Source organism: Leucopleurus acutus, assembly GCF_964270905.1.
Source record: "Leucopleurus acutus genome assembly, chromosome: 21".
Classification (NCBI taxonomy): domain Eukaryota; kingdom Metazoa; phylum Chordata; class Mammalia; order Artiodactyla; family Delphinidae; genus Leucopleurus; species Leucopleurus acutus.
Window position 1 is genome coordinate 9,553,295 of NC_139163.1, and position 26,017 is coordinate 9,579,311.

General features: G+C 39.4%; 1 protein-coding gene across 1 annotated transcript in view; it reads left to right on the top strand.

Moving 5' to 3' along the window:
- CSMD1 (CUB and Sushi multiple domains 1) overlaps nucleotides 1–26,017 on the top strand; it is a gene marked incomplete at its 3' end in the record, with an annotated part of 1,744,596 nt that overhangs the window by 1,607,200 nt on the left and 111,379 nt on the right. Inside the window, exons 42-46 of the mRNA XM_082863948.1 lie at nucleotides 12,377–12,565; nucleotides 20,536–20,713; nucleotides 22,665–22,810; nucleotides 23,596–23,676; nucleotides 24,836–24,949. Of these exons, the coding sequence (XP_082720074.1) occupies nucleotides 12,377–12,565; nucleotides 20,536–20,713; nucleotides 22,665–22,810; nucleotides 23,596–23,676; nucleotides 24,836–24,949 (708 nt within the window). The remainder of the gene's footprint in view (nucleotides 1–12,376; nucleotides 12,566–20,535; nucleotides 20,714–22,664; nucleotides 22,811–23,595; nucleotides 23,677–24,835; nucleotides 24,950–26,017) is intronic.

A 26,017-nucleotide genomic window follows, 5' to 3' on the forward strand; every position in this document is an offset into this window, starting at 1 on the left:
ATAAAATAAGAAACAACACTCAAATCTCAAATTAATTATTCTACTGTCCCTGTCATATGTCTGAAATCACAAATATCACCAATTTGTAGTGCCTGTCTCTTGACCACTCAGGCCTGGCCAGAGTAGATCCTGGCACACGGCTGCACCATCAGAACCTTAAGGGGAAAAGGTGGTTTGGGCCTGAATTCCTGAGAAGAGGCACAAGGAGTTTGCAGAGATGGTGAGATTGAAGACTGGATTTCTTTGCACCTGAGTCTGACTTTATGCAGGGTTACAGTCTGTCCTTCCGAAGGGTGTTGTTTATATATATAAATGTTCCTTAAGGTGTTTATTCCAAATGTAGGTTTTAAAATGAATACAAGCTAAGGGCTGGAGACTTTTTAAGAGCTGGGGTGTGGGGCCTTGGCCCTCTTGGTTTGCCTGAATCCCATAACCCTTCAGTCAGCTCCCAGGCAAGATGTAGTTACAGGGCTTGGAGCCACTGAAGCTCAGCTCCTGTCCTCCAGGGCAACTGCAGAGTGGGGGCACTTATCACCCCTGATGTCACATTTCAGAGGGACGGTCCCCAGGTCCTTGAGAAAAACACACCTGGGCTGTAAAACTGACAAGAGGCTTTTACGAAGATTAACATACATCTCCAAGGGACAGAGGGAAAATATACAGTGACAAGTTTTCTAAAATAAACACTCTAAGAAAAGGGAGATCAGCAGCAGAGTCTGGATGAAGCCTGGCCAGGTCAGAGGCGAAGGACACGTTTGTAAATGAGCCCATGTGGTGAGGACATTCAATTGTGAAATAATTTGCATCCCACGTTGAGAAGTTGAATTTTATTCTCTAGGCCCATGGTTCTAGAATTCAAGGGATCCATGACTTGAATGGTAAATGTCTACCCCATGAGATATAGATATTATAATTTATATATACTATTAATATACATAATATCTCTATATAAATGTAAAAATACAATTTTAATATTTTCCTCTTAACCTCTAATGATGCGAATGTAGTATTAGCATAACCTGTGCTTTGTCACCAAATCACAGATAATTCCATGTTTTATTACAATCATTGCAGATATCTCAATATCTCAGAATATTACTATACAATATTGTGAAGTGACATTAGTTATTAGACTTGCCACCTGCCATTTAGTGAAATAACAGCACATCTAGTTATACCACAAGTCTGGCTTTCATCACACTTTCATAAGTAAATTTTTCCTTTGTAATCTGATGTATTTGTTTGTGCATTTAAAATATTAGTTTGAGGTTAGTGGACTTCACCAGAATGCTAAAGGAGTTCATATTAAAACTCTTAGGAAAGCTGGTGGGTAATAAACTGTTGAAGGTTTAAAAATGGCTGTCTTAGTCTATTCAGGCTGCTTTAACAGAATACCATAGCCTGAGTGGCTTTTAAACAGCAGATATGTGTTGCTCACAGTTCTGGAGGCTGTGAATCCAAGATCAAGATGCTGGCAAAGACACGCTTCCTGGTTCCTAGACAGCATCTTCTCACTCTGTCATCACTTAGCAGAAAGGGTGAGGGAGCTCTGTGGGGCCTGCGTTATAAGGGCACTAACCCCATTTATGGGGCTCCACCCTCATGACCTATCACCTCCCAAAGGAGCCACTTCCAAAACCATCACATTGGGAGCTAGGATTCAACATACAAATCTGGGGACACAAACACTCAGTATATTGCAGTGAAAATTGCATTAGTCATATGTTCATTTTTTAAAAGTTTAGTCTCCACATACATTGTGGACTATTAAGCAGGCAAGAAATGGGTTTGGCAAAAAGAGGGAGACTGGAGGTAAAAAAAACACGTTTAAGAGACAATTTTAAAGTTTCAGGCATGCATGGGGACCACGTGCCCAAGCTGAGGCAGTGTGCTTGGTACCTACTGCAGAGGAAATAATGAGGGTGATGTGGTGGGTGGCGGAGCCTCTCCCTGAGGCTGAGACTTGAAGAACAAGAACGGGAAGGAGCCGGGGGCTGTAAAGAGCAGGGACGTGTGTCCGGGTGGAGAGAGGAGCTCCCATGTTCAAAGAACAGAGAGGACAGAGCTGGAGTGCTGAGAGGAACAGGGTCTGAGAGGTTTGCAGGATGGAGACTGTTTGGGAGTTGGGTGGTAACACATTCAGAGTTGTTTCCAGGTGCAGTGTAAAGTCACTGAAGTACCTTAGCAAAAGATAAGTCCCTGCAATGCAGAGAATGGATTGTTGGAGGGGGAGGGAGGAGAGGAGAGAAAGCAACAAACCCAACGAGAAGGGTCCAGGAGAGGTGCAGGTCTCAGCTTCAACACAGCTTTCTTTCATTGTGTCACCTTCATCTGGCTCTTAGATCAACTTAGAATTTGAATGGTATTATTGTGAACCCCATGCTGCTCTTTCATATTTCTGTACATCTGGTCTCTCCCCCTTCCCTATTCCTACTGAAGTGTATTCTGTTAAAATATGAGCATTTCATTCGTGATCATCATTTTAAACTTGGTTATTACATGGTAGTCTTCACTGTTTGACACGACCTTAGTATTTGAGTCAATAAGAAAAGTATAGCATAATTATTTCTCCTACATGTAAGCTTCCAATTAAGTGGTATATCTCAGTTGACCCCAAGAACTTTTGAGAAGTCTCCCCCAATTTGAATATTCTTAATAATATATTGAAAAATTTAACTTTTCTTTCTTTATTGACATTGCAAAAGTCAAATACAGATTCCCATGCTAGTACTGTTTGCCATGTAGTTTTGAAACTAGATTTTATCTTACGTAGCTTTAAACTGCCACAGTTCAAAAAAGTGTTTTTTGTTTTCTTTCTCGATATTTTCCAGGTAGGGTTACTAAGGCCATGTCTACATAGCTCCAAAAGCTACCAATTAGTTCACTCCAAAAAGAATGTTAAAAAAAAAAAAAAGGAAGGAAGGAAGGGCACAACAATACCACAGAAAGTCTGTGTAGGAATCACTTAGACTAGAGATCATAAAGCTGCTGTGATTGGTTAGCAAAATATTAATATTTTTAAAATTGTCAATATTCAGAATTAGATTTCACATAATTGGTGAAAGACCCATAGATCTACTTTCCCTTTTCCTGTTGCAATGTCAGGGATGACTTTTGGCCACATTGACAGGTGGGAGCCGTCCCCTGAAATGTCAGAGTGATGGCCCTTCCAGGGTGTAGAGGCATTGACTTCAGAAATCTCCTGTAGTTGCCTGCAAGCTGTGATCCCACACTGTCTGCCTGGCCTGTAGGCATTCAAATTTGTTGAGTCCGCATCTAGGCCAGACATCTGGTTGGTTGAGCAAACGTTTTATTTACTTGACACCTGACTCTACATTTAAGTATCCACATTTTTAAAAGAAAAATCCCTATATATTTTTATGTAGGCAGTTAATTTGCTATAATTGAGAGATATAAAAATAAGTAAAAAAGAAGGAGAAGACGAATATGAGGCATTCTGATTTCTTGCAGAGCATCTTACCTGACAGGGTTGAAACTTAATTAGATAGTTTGTCATTTTATAAAATTTATAAGTTGGCAAAGTGCCACAACTCTGATGTGTGTGTGTCACATCAAAATTCCTAGGTTCCACCTGAGATTTATAAGTTAAGTTTATGATTAATAACACATCAGAAGATGCATAAATCATGCCGATAATTCTTGTCATTCTCAATGATGTCTGTGTTGTACCCCTTATTCCTAAGCCTTCTCGTTTATTTATGACCATATAAAGGTCAAAAATGCTACTAGTAGATGTAGCTGTCTTGAAGTTAAATGACTTACACAGAACTTGAGAAATGAAAGGTGAACTGTGTGAAATAAAATTGAGTTCGTGTACCCTAATTCTAAGTCAAAAACTGGAAGATGGGAGATAGGACGAAGATATTTATCAACTAATTAGATATCAGTCAGAAAATGTAATAGATATCAGAAAGATGACTACGTGATTCCATAGGCTGTCACATCAAGCACCTATAATTTAAACACTTGATGCAAATATCGTTTGAGATTGATACATGTGAATAATCGTTAGTTTCCCAGATCCAAACAAAGGATTCTCCTAAGAAAGAGAAAATGCTGTGTGTTATCTTATTCTTGTAGTATAAGGTATGGGCTTACTGGTACTGAGATTTTTTTTCATAATATTTGTGAAATGTTGCCGTATTAAGATTTTTAGTGATTTTCTTTTCCTTTTGTTTTTTGCGACTTGACATTTGGCGAAGCTGAATATTTATCTTCCTTCTTTCCCTCTTTCCCTATTTCCTCTCTTCCTTCCCTCCTTCCTTCCTTCCTTCCTTCTTTCCTTCCTTCCTCCTCTCCTCCTCCCTCCCTTATCTTTCTTTCTCTCTCTTACTTTCTTTATCTTTCTTATACTATAAAGCATAATTGTTGAATGCCAAAAACTTAAAGATAATTTTAAGTGCTTCAACCATAGGTGGTAAAAACTTCTTTTTCCTTTTGCTATATGTGCTATGCACCTTAAAAAAAAAAATCCAACATAGTAGGATATGTTAAATCTGCTTATTCATGCATACAATCACAAAACCATCGCATTTTTAGTGAATTGAATCTATGAGAAAATAGGCTATAGTTTGTGGATACCAATTTTTTCCCCTTTAGGAGGAAAAGCAATTAAACTGCCTTTATGTGCAATGAGCAACTGAAGAATTCATTCTAACTGATTGTGTAAGCACACTCACTGTTCCTTACAGATACGACCATAATTTATACATGAAATTGACACGCCTCTAAGACTGTCGCTCTTTTTCCTTCTAACGTGATATTCTGAGTCATTGAGGAATAAAGGCGGGGAGCTTCCTCTGTCCTTTTCCACCATCTGCATGAGTGAATCAGGCTCTCAACATGAAGCTCTTTATAAAGAAGCCTATTTCACATAAAAATGCTTAAAACAGTGGGTAATACATAGTTGTATCAATTCTCATCCCCTCCAAGGTGTCCTTTTTCAGGATGGAAAAGTGCCTACAATGTGGTTCATGGACTAGACTCTTGGAGACTAGGGTCCAAATCTTAAAAGTTGTCCAGTTTCCTCCCTGCAGGTCTTGTGGATTTGCTTTTCCTTTTATGGGTTTGCTGAAAGTAAAAGTAACAATCTCAACCACTTTCTGCCTTAAGAGAGCTATTCCTCTGAACCAAAGGCACACCTGGACGGGTATGTCAGTGGATGTGTCTCCTGGGTGACGGCGCCTTCAGGTGTCCACATCCCAGTTGAGATGTGCCGTGTGCTTCTTCATCAGTCCTCCCCAAGCTCCTGATGCAGTGACGGGATTCTGAGTCTGATGTGTGAGTCTGTAGTCTTAGTGAGTCCAACAATTCCTTTGCGTCAAAATAAAAGTTTCTCCACCAGGTAAAGGCTATTGTGTAAAAGGATTCCTGGGCACTTAATCCTTGGTTGGTCAAAGCACAAGACACAATTGTAGTTGCAACTGTGAACAAGCAATTTGGTGAACCGTCCTGCAGGGGAGCCTTTGGGCAGTGGGAAAGGCATGGGTTTGGCTGCAGCCTTAATGTAGGTGGATGTCATCAGTAGGTTCTGGGATCAAGGTGTTCACATAAGGAACACAGAACATTTAGGTGGACAGTCGTTACAAAGGGAGGTGATGTGTTATCCTAGCCATGATAACAGCCACTTTGGGAAACTGGTGAGCTTGTGTATGTGTGCCTTTGAGAAATTCCGTTGACTACAACACAAGCCTTAGCCACTTCTATGACCAGATTAATGTTTTCATTGAGAGGAAGCCGAGGACTTGAAAAGGGCTTGGAGGTCATATTCAGCGTAGATGTTGATGCAGACTGCAGTCTCTCCTCCCTGTAAGGAGGCTGTTTTCTTAAAGTATTTCACACAATCCCCGTATAGAAGTTGCTTCTCCCTGCTGGTCTGCCCCCATCTGATAAGTGGCTCAAGAGCTCCGCCTGGAGTGAGGGAATTTCATCATAGAAACCAGACATTTCTTAATCAAGACTTAACCTTGCTGAACTGATATATACAAACCATGTTCATTGCGTTTATTATCTCTGTTAATTCTTGTGAATAAGATAGGTATCTTCATTCTCCTTTCATAAATGAAGAAATGAGCCTCTGGAGTGGAAGTGGTTTGGTCAGCATCCCAGATCCATTAGATGAGAGACCCAGGTCCAGCTCAAGTCCCTGGGCTCCCTTCCAGCACATCCCAGGGCCTGTACTATTTTACAAAACGACCTCCAGCCTCTTGTACGTGCTTCAAAACCTATTTCTCTGTTGGTTGATGATTCTCTTTCTAATTCAACTTTTCAGTGATAGATCTGACAGCAGATCTTGTAGAACAACTGGATAACACCTCAAAAAGTCTTTAGGAGTTGTCAAACATGGAAATATATGAAAATATATGAAATATATGAAGGACTCTTATGTCCTTCAGTTGAAACAGAATTTGTTTGAAAGTGGTGATTTTTACTTCTCTTTATGCTAGAAGTGGCTTCCTTATCAAATTCCAGTGAAGTGGTCTTTTCTTTTTCTCTCTTAGTTGTTGTTTTTTTTTCTCAAATTAAAATGTGTTATATTATTAAAGCGAGTGTATGGGAATTAATGACCATGAGTGATGAGTACAGAACAACAAAACTGTGCTTAGATGAGGGTCTGACACTTGGTTGAGCGATTCTTCACTCTCAAGCCCAGAGGTCACATTAATTAAACTCCCACCTCTGAAACCAGGTATATGGACACATCACAGATATTCAGAGGTACATGGACATCGACAATGAAGGTAATAAAAAATCTACTGCACCTGTGCTAAGCAGCACACAATGGGAATCCTTCCAAAACGCATCTATTTTTTGCATACTAAAGAATTATTTTTATTACTTCTTTTTAGTTACTTTAATTCAGACACCTAATAGTCCTGTAGATCAATGCATGTATCACTGTGTAAGTGACCATGAGTCAAACTTTGGGAAGACATTTTTTGTAAAAAGAGAATGTGACTTATGATTTAGTTGAAAATTTGGGAATATTGATATTGATATTTAAATAGTGAAGGACTCCATTAAATAAGAGATTTAGAACAAAGACCTAAAAATAGTGTCACTGATATTTATACTTAGTATATAATTCACAATTGAAAACAAGTTTAATTGGGATTGTAAATTCTTAAGAAAACTCTGAAATGAGCTGTGGGTTTTGTATTATGTCTTGTGCCTGGCAGATATGATTTATGTGATAAAGAATGGGTCCTGGCTTTTAAAAACATGTCGCTGTCCATTTGCAAACATGTCCTAATGCCTCTCCTGTGGCTTGGCACATATCACTACTAGGTTCTCCCCTTGTAAAAGCGGTAGACCATGAACAGGGGCAGGGGCTCTGGGAGGACAGCCTCTGGAGCTCCTCTCCTGGAGCTCCCCACCTTATCTCAGAGAACTGACTTCCTTCTGTCCTTGGGCCCTTCCTGTTCCCTCTGCTGAAGAGTCTCCCTTTCTTGGGCATTGCCTGACTTGCATCTTCTCCCCACTCAGATCTCAATTTCAGCGTTAATTGTTCAAGGAAGCAGTTTTTGATCACCCTCACTTACTTTCATCCTGGGCTTTTTTCCCCTTTATTTTAGTCCTTGTTTATTTTTTTAATAATAGTTTACACAACTTACAATTGTACAATTGTTTTACATAATTACCAACGTATTGATTTATTTGTGTCTGTTTCCCTAAATAGAATGTAAGTTTCATGAGAGCAGGACCCATTTCTGTCTAGTTTCCATTTGTAACTAGTATTTATACCATAGTAGACACTCAATACATGATTTTTATCTTAATAAATGAATAGGTAATACAAACTATAGTCCTGCCTACCTGGGCTGGCATTCTCTCTCTCTCTTTTACCCTTTAATTCCTATACAGGACAACTGCATTAGTGCCATTAAAAACAGAAAGAAAAAACATTTTTTCTTTTAATCAAGGGTAACATAGAGCTGTTGGACTTAGAAAGGCAACCCTGAAATTTCTATCTCAGTCCCTTTCACAGAGTTCAGATGACGGGTAGAAATAGGCTGGCTTTATAAATCCCTAAAGAGACCTTGAATGCCGGTCTTAAATTATGCCACAAACCACATAACACATGTAGGGAAGTGCATTGTGTGACATATTATTAGTGTGTGTGATGAACGTGTGGAGCATGTGTGTGTGAGTCTGTCCTAAATGCTGTTTCACGTGACTGTTCATCAGGAATCTCTGTTACCGTTGCCTCCTTTATAATGTACTGTGATAATTGGTTCTTGTATTGATACCCTAAGGGCACCGCTAGAGCATGAACAGAATCTTTCAGGGAGGGCAGGGTGATGTTGAACATGGTTTAATTTGATTTTCGTCCCATGGAAACTGGCAATCCGTTTTTGATATTTACTTTTTAAGTTTTATCATTAGCAGCTATATTTGATGTATTAGAGGCCTCATTTCTCCAACAGAACTTATTGTATTTCAAGCAAAACAAGAATGAGAACAAGTGGCTGATTTCAGTTGAAAAGAGTATAATAAAGGAGGAGACTGGCTAATAGTTGAAATGCAGCATGGGAGTCTCTGTTCTTTTTCTGAGCACAGGTCTGTAAGGTGACTTTAACTCAAACAGCAATATTGCGAGGAGGGAAACCATGCACTGTGCATATTTGCCAGGCCTGGCTTTCAGGAAAAGGCTGCTTCATGGCCTTCCGAGTGGGGTGGTCCTTGGGAGAGGCAGGCAGCCTTGCTGTGTGATTGCCAAGTGGGCCAGGGAGAGAGGCACATTATGGGGAAGGAGGAGAGAGGTGTGTGTGGGGGGGGGGGGGTGTGCGTGTGCGTGTGTGCGTGCGTGGGTGTGCATGCGTGTGTGGCTATGAGTTAGTATGGAGGGTCCAGGGCCTCCCTTAGAGAGAAGCTCCCCACTCCCACCCTGAGGGCTCTTCTACCTCCAGGTTCTACTTGGTTCTGGACCCTGGAGGAGCCAGTGCCAGGAACTATGTCAAGATGCTCCCAGACCTTGGCCACCGCTGCATCCTCTGCTTTCTGCTTTCTTGCTCCCAATCACTCTTCAACTGCTTATCTGACTCTTGTCCAGAGACGTATACAATTGCAAATATAAGATACTGAAATTAAGGAATTTTTAACCTGCTAACTATAGTCAGGGTTTAACCGTAGTATCTTGCTGTGAGCTGTGCAGTATCTTTATTGAAAATATAAATGAATAAATATATATATACATATACGACTGCATATATCTATATGTATATGTGTGTATTTCTGTGGCTATTGGAAGATATGACATTACAACATCTTACCTCTTCAGTATTTATGAGTCAAGATATCATAATTTATTTGTTTAGACATTTAGATTACTATAGTGTAAGTAATGATGCAATGAACATATTTAAAGATTTGGCTTTTTCTTTGAAATTATTTTCATAGTAGAGATTTCTGTAAATGGTATTACTAGGTTAAATGTTTTAAAAACTGATTCTTTATGGCTCTGTTCAAATTGCTTTCCCAAAATTTTATGGCAAATCACATTGCCATAAATGATTTACCCAGTTGACTCATTGGCATTGCATATTGTTACTTTAAAGAAAAAATACCATTTCAGTAGTTTATTCATTAAGAAAAAGCTATTAATAGTAATCCTCTATAGCAAAGTTTAACATTTTGCAAATGTTAATTAAGAGAAACCCCAAACGCCAAACAGCAGCTACGCTGATCTCTCACATTGCAAGTGCACTTGTAATACGACCTGGTTGGTATCTTTCCATGTGGCCCTCGGAGTATCTTTATGGAACTATCCAATCCTTGTACCATGAAAAGAGGCCAGTTCATAGTCTAACCCTTACCTGCCCGTGAAGTCTAACCTGAGAGTTTCCAAGCCACGTACTCCATGTGTTCCACTCTTAACAATCTGCTTAAGTAGTGCTCCATTGCACACACGTTCACATGTCCATCAGCTATCACACAGGCTACGATGTTGTCCCTTTCATCTTATTACCAGCATCCTCTTTCACCCCCTCTTTATTCCAGGTTCTAAGTACAGAAACATTAAGTCTAAAACTCTGGGAAATGCCTGGCACAAATCATAGACCATATAATTTTTCAGGATTTATTTAAAATCACCAATGGTGATCACCTGGTTAAACTAATTATATATACAATGAAAATGTTTATTTTACTTTATTCGCCACGTGAAGGACCTCCATGGCAGTCACTTGCATCCTTTACATTATTATTCCATTTTCAGTTGACTGTGAGAACAGTGGTGCCGGGATCGTGCACGGGTCTGTTTGCAGCAGGAATGCATCACAGGGAGAAGCTGAACTGCAGTTCCTCCTGTGTTGGTTCTTCATAGAGTGGCTTTATTACTGTGTCAGTAGTGAGCTCCCAGCCCCTTTATGTATAAGAGCAGAGTCTAAACACTAGATGATCCTTAAAAAACTAAAAATAGAATTACCATATGATCCAGCAATCCCACTACTGGGCATATACCCAGAGAAAACCATAATTCAAAAAGACACATGCACCCCAATGTTCATTGCAGCACTATTTACGATAGCCAGGTCATGGAAGCAACCTAAATGCCCATCGACAGACGAGTGGATAAAGAAGATGTGGTATGTATATACAATGGAATATTACCCAGCCATAAAAAGGAATGAAATTGGGTCATTTGTTGAGACGTGGATGGATCTAGAGACTGTCATACAGAGTGAAGTAAGTCAGAAAGAGAAAAACAAATACCGTATATTAACGCATATATATGGAACCTAGAAAAATGGTACAGATGAACTGGTTTGCAGGGCAGAAATTGAGACACAGATGTAGATAACAAACGTATGGACACCAAGGGAGGAAAGCAGGGGGTGGGGGTGGTGTGATGAATTGGGCGATTGGGATTGACATGTATACGCTGATGTGTATGAGATTGATGACTAGTGAGTACCGGCTGTATAAAAAAATAAAATTAAAAATAAATAAATAAACACTAGATGATGACCTGGTGAGATTCCACTTCTCTGAAGTATGCATGACCCTCCTACCAGAGCAGGTAAGAAGGTGTTGACAAGGCGGCTGATGTAGCTTTAAGATTCGATATTGTTACCAAACTCAGGTTTGGCTGCTCGCCGCTCAAAGGCCAATAATCAAGAGGCAAGTGTCAGTAGAAAGGAAAGGTGCTTTAATCAGAGAAGCCGGCAATCTGGGGAGAAGGTGGACTCGTGTCCCAAGACCAACTCCCAAGATTCTGCTCCATCATGACAGTTTTTAAAGGGAAAAGGGCGGGGGGAGAATCTCAGTGAGTCATCAGGCAGGAGGTTGGGTTCTGCATCACTGTCCATTACGTGCAGACCAGCTGACTCTCTCTTCAGATGTTTTCTCGTCTGCATGACCTGCCTGCAGGATTGCTAAGGGGGCTCTTGGGGGGTGGAGAGTTAGTCATTCTTTAACTGCTTAATTCCTCATTCTTACCTGTTTTAATCTAGGAAAAGAATCAACAGGTTAGGCAAGGCATGGTGTGCATGCATGAGAGCGTAAGTCAGGAGTTATGTTCAGTTGCCTAGTGATCTCATTCCTATAATCAGGTTAGAGGGGAACAGAAATGAGCAAACAGAAAAGGGGCAGAAGAGCTGCTTTCAATATCAGGAGATTACACCTAATTATGCATTTGTTAACTCTCACTGATTTATGTGTACATTTCTGAATTGCATAGTCTGCAAACATTTATTATCCATCAACCTACCTAGAGTTTATTTTAGGGAACACAAAAGACTTAGTGACATAGTGATAAACCACAATAAACAATGTATTACAAAGAGATTGTACTGATAGATCATAATGGCTAGCGTAATGATTCTATGCTTCCTTTTAAGGAGAAAGTTAAGAAAACGAAATGGATTTCTTTATTTTATTTGCACTGAACATTAACTGAACTCAACAAAACAACAACCTGTTTCCTAATTAGAAACACTTAGAAAGGAGTGCTAGGATAGTTTTCTTTTAAATTAGAAGAAAACCGTTTAGGTCCGTGTTCACCTGATGTTCTTTACGAAGGCATTTTTTATTATCATCTATATTTCTTTTTTTTCATTAAATTCCCCACATACATTTTTTTTCCAAGGTAAGCATTGTCAAATTTATTTTTGGTATGGGCTATGTAACTTCTAAAGCATACAGTAAGTGTTCATTAAATGCAAATTGTTATAATTCTACTAATAATAATTACTGTTTTAACTTAGGATGGTAATGGGCAACTTAGTAAAGACCTTGTTTAAAACTCATGTCTAAAAAGTTCACTCTAAGAAGCTGCACGCCATCATATCCCTCCTCTAATTCCAGACTAATTGCACTTGCTATTCCTGAGCTGGGCTCTGTCTGTCTGTTCCAGCCTATGGATTACAGAACTGCCCAGACCCGCCGCCTTTTCAGAATGGGTATATGATCAACTCGGACTACAGTGTGGGGCAGTCGGTATCTTTTGAGTGTTATCCTGGGTACATTTTAATCGGCCACCGAGTCCTCACCTGTCAGCATGGGATCAACAGGAACTGGAACTACCCTTTTCCAAGGTGTGATGGTAGGTTAATCACTTTTCTTGGAAACGATTTAAGTTTTCATGTGTATAATGGTGCCTGAAATATTAAGTGAATGTATTTGAGAATTCATTAATTTGTTCAACAAATTTTTATTGGGAATCTATTATGTTAAACTCATTCTACTTAGTATTTCAGGAATGTATCATATGCCAGTAAGGTAAAAAAAAAAAAAAAGAATAGGTCTTGCCCTCAAGGAAACTACAAGGGTAACAGAACAATAAACATGAATATTTATTATGCAAAATCAGGCACAAAGAGCATTTTGATGAATTACAAATACAGAAGATGGTGTTTGCTTGGGAAATCTTTATGGCTAGAGCAGTGCTTAGTTTTACAGTAGTTCCACCAAATTGCTGGATTAGAGGGGAAAAGAGTACTCTATTTCACCCTAGATATTTTCTATTGTTTAACTTTTATAATGATCATATATTGATTTTGTATTTCAGAAAACTGACTTTATTTTTGTAGTTGGCCTTGAAGGACACGTACTATTTTGCTACTCAGAGGTAGAGACCATCTCAGATAGAAGCAGTAGTGTGAGCAAAGACATAGTGCAGCAGCAATCTTAGGAAAAAATTAAGTAGGGTCCTTTACTGGTGCATGAAGGTCAGATCTGGTTTCAATGAATATCCCTAGTCTGAGCAGAAATCACTTCTTTAAAGCTTCTGTTTGGCTGTCTAATTTTTATGATGACTCTGAAAATTTTACAATATTAAGTTAAATAGATCAAGTACTTTGTTTATGAAGAAAGCATATGAAATAGAAAAGTTACCATAAACCTAATGTTATAACATTATAAATACAGTACCTCTGAATGAAAAAATAATGAAATTACCAACTCTGTGGACTTTTGAAATGCTAAATACTTATATCCCAGGGGCAAAAAGGGGAAGGCATCTGTCTGTGTTTGAATTTCTACTGAAGAAGTAAAAAAAATAAAAGCAAATTGGTAGACTTTTTAAATCATATTTTTCAACTGTACTTTTCCATTCTTCGTCATTATATAAACAGCTATAAAAGAAAAACATTCACTGTATTTTTTTTAAAAATAGTTATTTTAGTTGACTACAAATTTAATAACATAAAATAGCATTTTAAATTATTTTCTAAAACTAAGAATAGCAGTAGCATATCTGGTATTTTTTATTAACACGCTTTAGAAACTTTTTGTACTACTCACCATTTAAAAATTCATATATTTATATATATAAATTACTTTGAATTGTCAGGATTGAAAGCCCTTTTTACTTGCAATTTTTGCCGGAATCCTTTGAATTCATATGTAAATAGGAGACTCCTTGGCTCGATATAAAAAAATAGAATTATGTATTTAATTAGATTTCATTGCTTTTTCAAATCCAGCTTTCCAACATGGAAATAATTGCTGGCTTAGAATTATTTTGTCAGTGTGAAGATAACAAGATACATCTTTTTGGATGATATATGATGTATAATGCTACCCAGAGTTGGCCAAACCATGAAGCTAAAATCCTCCAGACATCCAAGACAGCCCAAGACTCCTGGTACCTCGTGAAAGTTCCAGGACTGCCCCCAAGCCACCCTGAAGCGTGGCTAATTTACTAGTAGGACTCACAGAATTCAATAAGCTATTATACTCAAGACTGTCGTTTATAACAGGAAAAAGACATTAAAATCATCCAAGAGAGTGATGCACAGGGTGGAATGTAGGGGGTGCCTCACCCTCAGAAATGACTTGTGACAATATGCATGGAGAACGTCCGCCCTGGGCAGCTCAGCTGAGCCTTAGTGCCCAGAGTTTTTATTGGGTCTCCTTCATGTAGGCATCACTGATGATTGCTTATCTAGTGGTTGATAATCAGTTTCCAGACCAGCTGATATCCTGTGACCCAAAGGCCCCGCCCTAAATCGCAGGGCTGGACTTTCTGGCAGGCCAGCCCCATCCTAAGACTAAGGGATGTGGCCAGGCCCCCAGGAGAAACAAAGACACTCCTATCAGGTATGGCAAAAAATTAACTCCCAGAATCCAGGGCAAATGCCAGACCTTTCTTTAGGAAAGGTCAGATTCTTTACTACTAGATACTTTTGCCATTATGTCTCTCTTCATACCTGTAATGTCATAGACAGAATAAAAAATCAAAACATAAGATCCATGTAAAATTCTTATATTGTAAAGCAAGTGTTCCAAGACGTTTTTAATGTCTTCCATATTAGATTAAATTCTAAAAAAATAACTGGGGGGTGTTATTTTAAAACAAAAGTTATTTTATCTGGAAAAGGTTGCATTTCCAAAAAGTTAAATAAAAAAGTGTCCTATTTCCTGAGAATGGTGGGCTGTTCAGATGCCTATCAGGATTCAAGTCAACTACAGTTAGGCCCCTCACGGGACACCAGCAGGCGCTCTGATTATCCAATATCCTCACCTAAAATGTATCCTATTAACACAGAGTGGTTTATCATTTCAGATTTATGCTTGGTATACAGGGCAAGTTCACTGAAAAACACTCTTCAAAGGTCCAGCCCTGTAGACTTCAGAAGAATCTTAGGAAAAAAAAAAAAAAAAGATACTTTGAACAAGTTCTGGGCATCTTTATTAAAAACTGAGCAATTCAGACAGTTAAGATCCAAGAATTTTAAATCTTAAGCCATCAAGGTTCACAAGTGTGTATTAAATTGGTTTGTATGAATATGCTGCTAATTTGCATAAGAATCTGTTATGTAAAATTAGTATATTCTGAATTTATCTGAAAAAAATCTGGACTACAAGTGTGATCTTAATATAATAAATAAATGAAAGTATATCTCTGAAAGTGACCTGAGAAATTTAAGCCATTATTTTTACCGTAACTTAAGAAGTCTCAATTTTTAAAAATGGGTTATACTTGTTAAAATATGGTTAAGAAGGCTGTGGCTTATTAATTTACTAAATGTAATTTCATAATTAAATATGCATCTACACTTAGACATATACTGCAAAATTTAAAGTATTTTGTTGACCTAATTAATTCTTTAACACTGAAATATTTATGTAGATATATTTCTAAGGTCTTTTTAAAAAGTTTTAACATGGTGGTAATAATCCACATCTGCTGAGACATTCAGGTGATGCCTCACCTCCATCATATTCAGTATATCTAAGCTGTCTCTAGAACTTGATGGAAATAGACAGCTTAATCATTTGTATGTACTCATTTTCCTCTGGAGAAATACATGTAGAAATAACTTGAGGACTTTGATTGGCTATGCTTCTCACAGCAATCCTTCCTCCCAAACTAAGCTCTTTATTCTTAACATAGATGTATGTGTAAAGAGTTACATGCAGTACTCCCACTTCTGACACTTCTGGCCACCAGTGTGTGAGCTCTTCCTAAGCAAGCAATTCTGTGACACCAGATGGATGTCCTACACGGGAGCTCAGTTCTGATGCTGTCTCCCTGGTGACGGCTTCAGATCCCCAGGTTACAGACTCAGTCCCACAAGACTGCCCCCCCTCCCTGCCCCAACTTCAGATGCAAATCCAGGTTGTCACCTGTACTTCTGATAGACTGCAGATTCCCATTGTTCCCTCCTCCTGTTGGATTAATTGGCTGAAGCCACTGAACATTTTACTTACTAGGTAACTAATTATCAATACCAAGGATATAGCCCGGGAACAGCCAGGTGGAAGAGATGAGGGGGCCTGCAGCCCTGTCCAGGTGCTCCGTCCCACCTCCCACAGCTCCACCCTCCACCAACCGGAACCTCTCTGGACCACCCCTCCTTTCTTTTCTCTAAAGGAGGATTCATCACATAGGCACGATTGATTAAATCCTGGGCCCTTAGGTTGGAGATTAAGTCGACCCCCCTTCCTCTTTCCTTCCCAGAGGTAGAGGTGGGGCTGAACCTCCAGTCACAGGTTGGTTCCCCGGGCAACCAGCCCCCAGGCTTCAGGGCTTTCCAAATCACCGCATTAACATAAACTCAGGTGTGGCTGGAAGGGGCCTGTTATGAATAATAAAAGACAGTTTGATCTTCATCACTTTGGAAATTCTGAGGGTTTTAGGAGTTCTATGCCAAGAACAGGGAAGAAGGCCAGAACTGCATGTATTTCTTCTTATAAGCCGTGCTGCCTCAGTTTATGCTCCTGGATACATAGACAGATACGTGTGTGTTGACTCTGGCCCCTGGGGTGGAGGGGAGTTCGGCATCTGTATCACTCCCAGTTGCGGAGTGCAGTGCACGATACCCCGATGGTCTCTCTCCTGGCTGGTGGGTTGCCTGCCCCTCCCGCTGGGACCAGGCTGCTTGGCAGATAGGTGGTTGGCTGTGGTACAGGGACCCCTCCAGTGACTGGATGCTCCACCCCGGGGTTGTGATTCATCTCCACTGGAGGGTCTTCTTTGACTCTCACCCTCAGGGAGAGCATGGGGGTGGATGCGTTTCATGTGGGCTGGATCACAGGTTCACTGTTGCTTCAGAGTTCACCTGAGATGCTGCTCACACATGGAACTCAAAATACACCTTTGGTGCCACTAAGGTGAGGGGAGAGCCTCTGGGAAGAGATCCTGGACAGGCCAGAGAAAATGGAGATGCAGCTTTGACTCACTGTTGTAGGGCCGTACGTTTTCTCACTACAGGCCACACAGCAGGATTTTGCCTTGAGAAAACGTTATGTGTGCATTGACAGTATTATTACCCAAGTTGAATGTTATACTTATTTAGCTTTTAACATCTTTCCTCATCACTACATGGTGTGCAGTGAGGTCTGCAAGGGCAGGGATGGGGTGTCTGTGGGTCTTTGCTGTATCCCCAGCTCCAGCCCCACTGTCTGGTACATAACAGACTCTCAATAAACACTCATTGAATACATGAGTGAAAGGATTTGTTACTTGAATATCATAGGTAAATCATGGCAAATATATTAAGTGACATAATGTCAGAATGTGTTTTACCAAGAAAATAACCATATCATTTATTTTGACCTTTAAGAGGTGGGCACTGTGCTTTTTGTTTGTTTGTTGTTTTGTTTTCTTCCCCCCAATGGGAAGAGTACTACTCCAAATAGTGTGGTTTTAGATGCAAATTAAGGAGTCAGAATGCTAAAGGGAAACCTTAGAGTTATAAATCAATACCAAATGATTAACCTCAAGTCACACATCAGGTAGGTCAGCCCAATGGCTTCAACACACATTTTTTTTTTAACATCTTTATTGGAGTATAATTGCTTTACAATGGTGTGTTAGTTTCTGCTGTATAACAAAGTGAATCAGCTATACGTGTGCATATATCCCCATATCTCCACCCTCATGCATTTCCCTCCCACCCTTCCTATCCCACTCCTTTAGGTGGACGCAAAGCACCCGAGCTGATCTCCCTGTGCTATGTGGCTGCTTCCCACTAGCTATCTATTTTACATTTGGTAGTGTATATATGTCCATGCCACTCTCTCACTTCGTCCCAGCTTACCCTTCCCCCTCCCCGTGTCAAGTCCATTCTCTACGTCTGCATCTTTATTCCTGTGCTGCCCCTAGGTTCTTCAGACCATTATTTTTTTAGATTCCATATATACATGTTAGCATATGGTATTTGTTTTTTTCTTTTTGACTTACTTCATTCTGTATGACAGACTCTAGGTCCATCTACCTCACTACAAATAACTCAATTTCATTTCTTTTTATGGCTGAGTAATATTCCATTGTATATATGTGCCACATCTCCTTTATTCATTCATCTGTCAGTGGACACTTAGGTTGCTTCCATGTCTGCCTATTGTAAATAGAGCTGCAATGAACATTGTGGTACATGACTCTTTTTGAATTATGATTTTCTCAGGGTATATGCCCAGTAGTGAGATTGCTGGGTTGTATGGTAGTTCTATTTTTAGTTTTTTGAGGAACGTCCATACTGTTCTCCACAGTGGCTGTATCAATTTACATTCCCACCAACAGTGCAGGAGGGTTCCCTTTTCTCCACACCCTCTCCAGGATTTGTTGTTTGTAGATTTTTAAATGATGGCCATTCTGACTGGTGTGAGGTGATACCTCATTGTAGTTTTGATTTGCATTTCTCTAACGATTAGTGATGTTGAGCATCCTTTCATGTGTTTGTTGGCCATCTGTATGTCTTCTTTGGAGAAGTGTCTATTTAGGTCTTCTGCCCATTTTTGGATTGGTTTGTTTGTTTTTTCATATTGAGCTGCATGAGCTGCTTGTAAATTTTGGAGGTTAGTCCTTTGTCAGTTGCTTCGTTTGCAAATATTTTCTCCCATTCTGAGGGTTGTCTTTTCGTCTTGTTTATGGTTTCCTTTGCTGTGCAAAAGCTTTGAAGTTTCATTAGGTCCCATTTGCTTATTTTTGCTTTTATTTTCATTTCTCTAGGAGGTGGGTCAAAAGGATGTTGCTGTCAACACACTTATTTTTAAAGTGTTTTCTATTCATTGTCTCACTCATTTTCAGTCTCTCAATTATTTGTTGTCCATGTTTATTGAGATCCGAGCCCAGCAATAGGATTAATGCAAGGAGGTTGGGTGGCGGTGGGGACACAGTCCCTGAGTCCCGCCTGCTGACATTAGTCTAATGGTGAAGAACAGCTGGCCGTGAACTGTAGACCATGGCCACTTGGAACCCAAGCCACCAGGAGAGACTTTCAGGGGGTGGTGACATTTGAGTTTTGAAGGAAGATACCAGTTCACCGGGCAGCAAGGTAGGAGAAAAGCATGTGGGCTTTTCGTGCAGGTGGACAAGGGCATGACGTTTGCAGCTGAGAAAAAGTATGGCATCTTCAGGGTACACTGTAGCTTGTTGTGACTGCAACGTGGTTTCTGGCCCTATTTTAAAGATTATAAGTATCTGTATACTTTGTTTTGCTAGGTTACACGTCAAGGTCTGTCTGACTCCAAACCCCACTCATAATTATGCTATAAAACTTGTAAAATGTTCTCCACAGCCCCTTCTAATGAATTTACCCCAAACTCGGGCTGATTCAATCTACCTGACACTGGTACATTTTCTAACCCCTTTGAAATCAGGGTGCATCTGTAGAGTTGATGTGTCATATAGTGCTTCATGGTATTTCATCAGTCATCATTTTGAATTGTTTTTGAACTTTTAATAAAAATGTATTTCAGCTTATTCACTCCACCTAAATTTTATGACTTTTGTGGCAAATATTTGAAAGGCTCACAAGATTCCTGTTAGTAACAGACACTCTTATAGCATCTATTGGCTTTTAGTTTTACTTGTCTATGACTTTGATGTATTATTCTACAATCTAAATTAAAGAATACGTCTCAGATTTTCTGCTCATGTATGGTCATTTCATTTTTCCATAAAATAAAATAATTTCCATGGCAACAGTGATGATCCCTTTATTAAGTAAAATAAAAATGGACTCTTTGAGTATTGGGATTCTTCACATCGTTGATAGCTGGTGAGATATGGGAGTGCTTCTATAAAATACCACTTACGTAATGTTATCTCATTTCTCCAGGTGTAGATCTGAGGAGAATTGATTATGTCTTTGTTTCGAGGCAAATAGACTTAGATGCTTCTCTTTTAGACAGTTTAAATAGGCTTTACAAATCTCACTTGAAACAAAAAAAAAAAATTGTCTTTCAGTTAAATATTTATGCATAATTTCAACATCCCTTTCGCATCAGATGGTCCAACGGATTATCATCTCAGTCACAGGAGACAACTGACTAAGGGTTTTTTCTTTCTTTTTAATTATGTGGAAATGACTTTATCCTAAGGGTATTTTGAATGTTTGGAGAATATATTAAATGAAACCTAGATAACGTAGCTAAGAAGTATAATTCTTCCAAGGTTTTAAGACTTTAGGGGGATTATTTTGACAAAGGAGTTCCTGAGAGATATTTCACAATTATTTCTTAGAAGGCAAATTTTGCCTGAGGGACCTTAGAGACTGAGAAACATTTCACTGTATCCTTTGTAAGTGGACTGTGTGGGCTTGATTTTTCTTACTTCCTTCTCAGCTCCTTGCGGGTATAACGTGACATCTCAGAACGGGACCATCTATTCCCCTGGGTTTCCGGACGAGTACCCCATTCTGAAGGACTGTGTCTGGCTCATCATGGTGCCGCCCGGTCATGGCATCTACATCAACTTCACCTTGCTGCAGACTGAAGCTGTCAACGACTACATCGCTGTTTGGTATGAGAACCTTCCCTGACACACCATCTGTCATTGTGATAAACCATTCTTGTAACCACTGACGGGTCACTTAAATCTATTTAGAAATGGAGTAGTTAGGTAAATATCAAAAAGGAAAGTTACCAAGTAAATCTAGAGTTACAGAGAAGAAACCTTAGGTACTGTGTTTGAGTTTTACTACATGGTAGATATATTCAGGATTACTCTCGATATAGGAGACTATCCCATGATTATTTTATTTTTCATTTTTGTTTTCTGTTTCAATTTTTATTTATTTATTTTTTTGACTGCACCACGCAGCTTGTGGGATCTGAGTTCCCCAACCAGGGGTTGAGCCCAGGACCCTCAGCAGTGAAAGCACGGAGTCCTAAACACTGGACCACCAGGGAATTTCCCTGTTTTATTTTTCATTTTTAAGTGTGATGGCTGTTTTTCCTGAAAGAAAAGCTGATAGGATCCTTTGCCATTATAAGAATTTGATGCTTCTAGAAATGATTGCAGCAATGATTACACACAGCTTTCTCTCCATGCTTTATAAACCTTGCAGAACGGCCCTCCCATGTGCTGTGTAGGGGATACTAAATGGGGATGTAGCCCTGGCTCCCTATCGAATGAGCCACATGGTCTGGATAAGTGACTTAAACTCTCCTTGACTAAATGTTCCTATCTATGGGAATGACTATTCCTACCTTTGCATTTGGAGGTTAGAGTTTATGGGGGAAATGGTAATGACAATTTCTCTGTCAAACCATGGTAGAAAAAGTAGAGCGTACTGTCGGGGCATGACCCAGAGTTGAAGAGCCAGGATGTGCTTTTGGAAGAAACTGCCCTGGAAACTCAAGGAGTAACCACACTTAACAAGGTTGTGTGTGTGTGTGTGTGTGTGTGTGTGTGTGTGTGTGTGTGTGTGTGTGTTTGTTGGCAAAGTTGTCGTAAATGTAGTGGTTGTTCAATTTATTGGAAAATCTGTAAGGCAAGAGAACAGGGAGAGTTGCAGGCGTTGGGAGACACCAGGTGTGTAGTGGCTGAAGTCTCCTGAGAGCCCAGAGAGAAGAGGTGACCTGGCCAGGTAAGCAGGGTGGACCATACAGAACCTCATAAATCATGTTAAGGGTTTCAGGCTTCATCCTAGAGCAACAAGGATTCACCTTAGGGTTATAAGAAGGAGAATTACAAGACCAGATCCTGGTTTCAGAATACGCAGTCTCATTGTGTGGGAAGCATGTCAGCTGGCCGAGAAGGGAGAAGAGTCCAAGAAGCCTTTGAGGCTGTAGAAATAAGTCTGACAGGGAGGGGCATCCCGGTCATGGGGATGAGGGGGAATGGACAACTTGAAAGGTTAAACTGACCACATGATGCTGCCATTTGAGAAGCAAAGCAAAACAGACAACACCAAATGAAGATCCACACAATAGTATCAGCAGGTCTGCTCGGATTAACTGATAGATTTAGGAGGTAGCAGGAAAATCTTCATCAGGTAACAACAGCGGAATGAGCCCCTGTTGTCCGAATGTGCGTGAGACAGAGAGACTGGAGTCCCATCAACTGTGAATATTAAATATCTTGATATTTCTAAACACGGTCTCTAGAAGACAGCAATATTTTATTCAGTTTTTTAAAATATTTCAATTCAGTAGCAAGAGCTCCATAAATCTCACCTGTGATTAAAGAGACACTCTGAATTTAGACTTTAAAATGTGAGCATTTGAGTAGAAGCTGATAAATGGCATTGCCGTCACTAGAATAAATGTGACCTGGCCTCAGAAATGCCTCAGAAAAGGTCGGCTGTGGAAGGAACAAGTGAGCCCGAGTTTCTGGTTTGAAGACCAGACTTTTCAGATGGATCCTGGGGTCAGACCATCGTCTTTCACCGAGATGAAGCCTGACTGGTTGTTAATCTAAGCTGTAACTAGGAACTTTCTCCTCAGATGACTCCCCTTCTCTTTCCTAGGGATGGTCCCGATCAGAATGCGCCTCAGCTGGGAGTTTTCAGTGGAAACACAGCCCTGGAAACAGCGTACAGTTCCACCAATCAAGTCCTGCTGAAGTTTCACAGCGACTTTTCAAACGGAGGTTTCTTTGTCCTCAATTTTCATGGTCAGTGTACTTTCGCTCTGTTGATGAAGGCAAAGAATTCCAGTTGATTTTTCTCATAGCGTCGACATAAACCTTGTTTCCATCTAAAGTTCCTTGATTCTGCCAACCGAGAACCAATAGGATTTTCTCGCATTTCATGCCAGAGGTTCCCATGACCCTTTTTTCTTCCTGATGTGTTTATTATTTCCCATCTCTTTTGTAGTAAGCTTGGATTTACTCCAAGATAAGTGTATTGTATGTGAAACTCTGATATGGAGACCACTGAAATACATTTAGCACCTTTCATAGATTTCCTCATCTCTGTCTTCAGATGAACCTCGATAGCAAATGTCATGTGATCGCAGAGGGAACAAAGCCAGTCTTTACTGATTTTGAGAATGAATGCTAAATAATTTAGGGAAAAAGATACCAGTCCCTTATCTCTCGTGAGGCCTGCCACATGGACTTCCTCAGGACAAGAGACAGAGGAGGACCATGTCAGAGCCAGACATGGATGTGGGACCATTTCTCTTGCAGAATTCCAAATATATGTAAAGTGTTTTTCTTTAAACATTATAATATTTTAAATTTTATACTTTTTCCTTTCAATTTTAGATATTCCTTGATATTAAGTAATTCTGTAAGCATTTGAAGCTCAAGACTTTCGTAAAACTATGATTTACAAATACAGACATGTTCCTGTACCTAAGCATTACAACAACACAACATAAGAGGAATGCTTTTTGTAAGATTTCTGTTTATTCAGCAAATGTAATTGCTCTTATTGTTTTTTATGAACCATGTAGCATTCCAGCTCAAGAAATGTCAGCCTCCCCCAGCAGTTCCACAGGCAGAAATGCTTACTGAGGATGAGGATTTTGAAATAGGTAATGTTTTCTTCATTACAACATCATTAGCTCAACCCACCTTTTTTACACCCACCCAACTGCAGTAGTCAGTCAAGTAAATGAGTATTTGTCAGAAATATTCCTCAAGCTTTGCTAGAGAGATATACACAGAGGTCATGCACTGAGTAAATATCTTTTTCTTTCTTCGTCTCCATGATTTTCAGTGTTTTTTTTCCGTTTGAATTTTGCTTTTGTCATTTTGAGCACATTTTCCCCCTACATCACTCAGTAGTTTGCATTTTTCTCCTGAAAAGCAGTTTTCAGAGACAGACTTAAACAGATGTTGGTGTTTAGTTAGGGAAGCATGTTCATGAACTAGAAGAAGCAAATCATTTGTGGCTAATATAATGATTAGTCTAACATTGACCTTTCATTGAAACTGGAATACAATTGGTGAATACATTTAATGATAATATTTAGAGATTCTGTTTTTTCATTTTATATTAATGATCTGTTTCATTAAATAATCATCAGGTCACATTAGGAAACCAGCCGTGGTGTATGTTTGCCGTATAGTTATTGTGATGCAGGATTTCTCTGTCTCAGTTACAAATACTCTGTCCTGTTGTCACACCCTGTTTCAGACCAGTGGTCAAACCATGTGACCTAATTTCTGCTCTACTCCTAAGGGCTTAGTTAATGAGAACATTGTGCTAATTAGGCCAAGTTCATTGTATAGCCCTCTCTGGATGCATTAAAGCCATTCTGTTGTACAACCTTAAATCCCAAGCATCTATTTCTCTTTTCTTTCTCTCTTTCTTCCCTCCTTCCTCCCTCCCTCCCTCCCTCCCTCTCTCTCTCTCACTTTCTTTCTTTCTTCCTTTCCTTCCTTCCTTCCTTCTTTCCTTTTCTTTTTTTAGTAGTCATGGGCAAAGGGAAATGAACATAGACACATCAGTCAAAGAAGGAAAATCTGCTACATAATTTCTGTAGAAATACTGGTTACATTTAAGGTGGCATTTTTATAAATTAAGAACTGAAAATGGCACCATTTCATTAAACAGACGACACATGAATACCGATCTTGATTCAGAAACAGTTTGCGCACTCACTTAAGCCGCATGCGTGTTTAATACATTCCCACGCCGCGTATCCTGGAGACAGAATCTTCAAGTATATGCTGTGCTGGCTCCTTCAGGAGACTCCGTGAAGTACCAGTGCCACCCTGGGTACACGCTGTCCGGGACGGACACGCTGACCTGTATGCTCGGCTCGCAACTGCAGTTTGAAGGCTCTCTCCCGACGTGTGAAGGTATGAAGTTTATACTATAAATATGCTTGTTCAACACGGAACATGGTGTAACTTGTATTGGTCTGGACTTCCTTGCATGTGTCTGAATTTCTTTGTATGCATCTGGTTTTGTCTCTATCTGTGTTATGATTCCATTGCAATTAAAATCACCGGCTAACAGAAATATCTTACCCTTGCTTTTAGGTAGCTCCACAAAATAAATCAAACCTACATCAAATAAGAAGTCTTGCTGTTTCCCAACAGTTTGTCAGGAAAATTTTCATACATATGGCAAAGTTGAAATAATTTAAAAATAATACCCATTGCCTATGTTCCACCATTAATGTTTACTACATATCCTTTGTCACGTTTCTCTTATCTGTCTATCCATCCATTAATCTATCTATATTTTTGATACATTCAAGGCAAATTGCAGGCATCACTACACTTCCCTCTGAATTCTTTAGCATGCATAAAATTAGTGTTTACTGTTTTTTTTCTGTAGAATGTATAGACATTGAAATGCACATATGTTGCATACAATAAATGCACACATTTCATATTTTTACAGCTTTAAATTGTATAGACCATATGCAATAACAGATAATATACAATAGCAGAACAAAATATGAGGTTGAATCTATTGATTCAATTGATTTGAATATCATTAGATCATTTAAAATACATTACTTAAAGGCACCACTTTTAAGCACTATTGGAAGAAAAAAAGATTTGGAAGAGACGTAAATAAGCCAAAATGTCTCAATATAAGTCAGAAGTATGACTGGTTGCCTGTCCAAGAGCTTTCCAAGATAGGTTTTATTTTGTAACTTCAAAATCACAGTCACGTTTATTTCCTTTAAAGAATGGAACTCTCCCCTTTCAGGGAATTTGAATATTATCATTCATTAGGGATAGTGAAACATTTAAAAGGGCCAACACTTAGGAAGAGAAGACCCAGAGTCTAGATTTGATTATCAAGTGACCTTGGTTACTAATCTTCTGAGCATCATGTGTAATGAGGATCATTTATCTGCATCATTTATGGGATTGGTGTAAAGATGAAGTGAATATTAAATTAATTCTAAG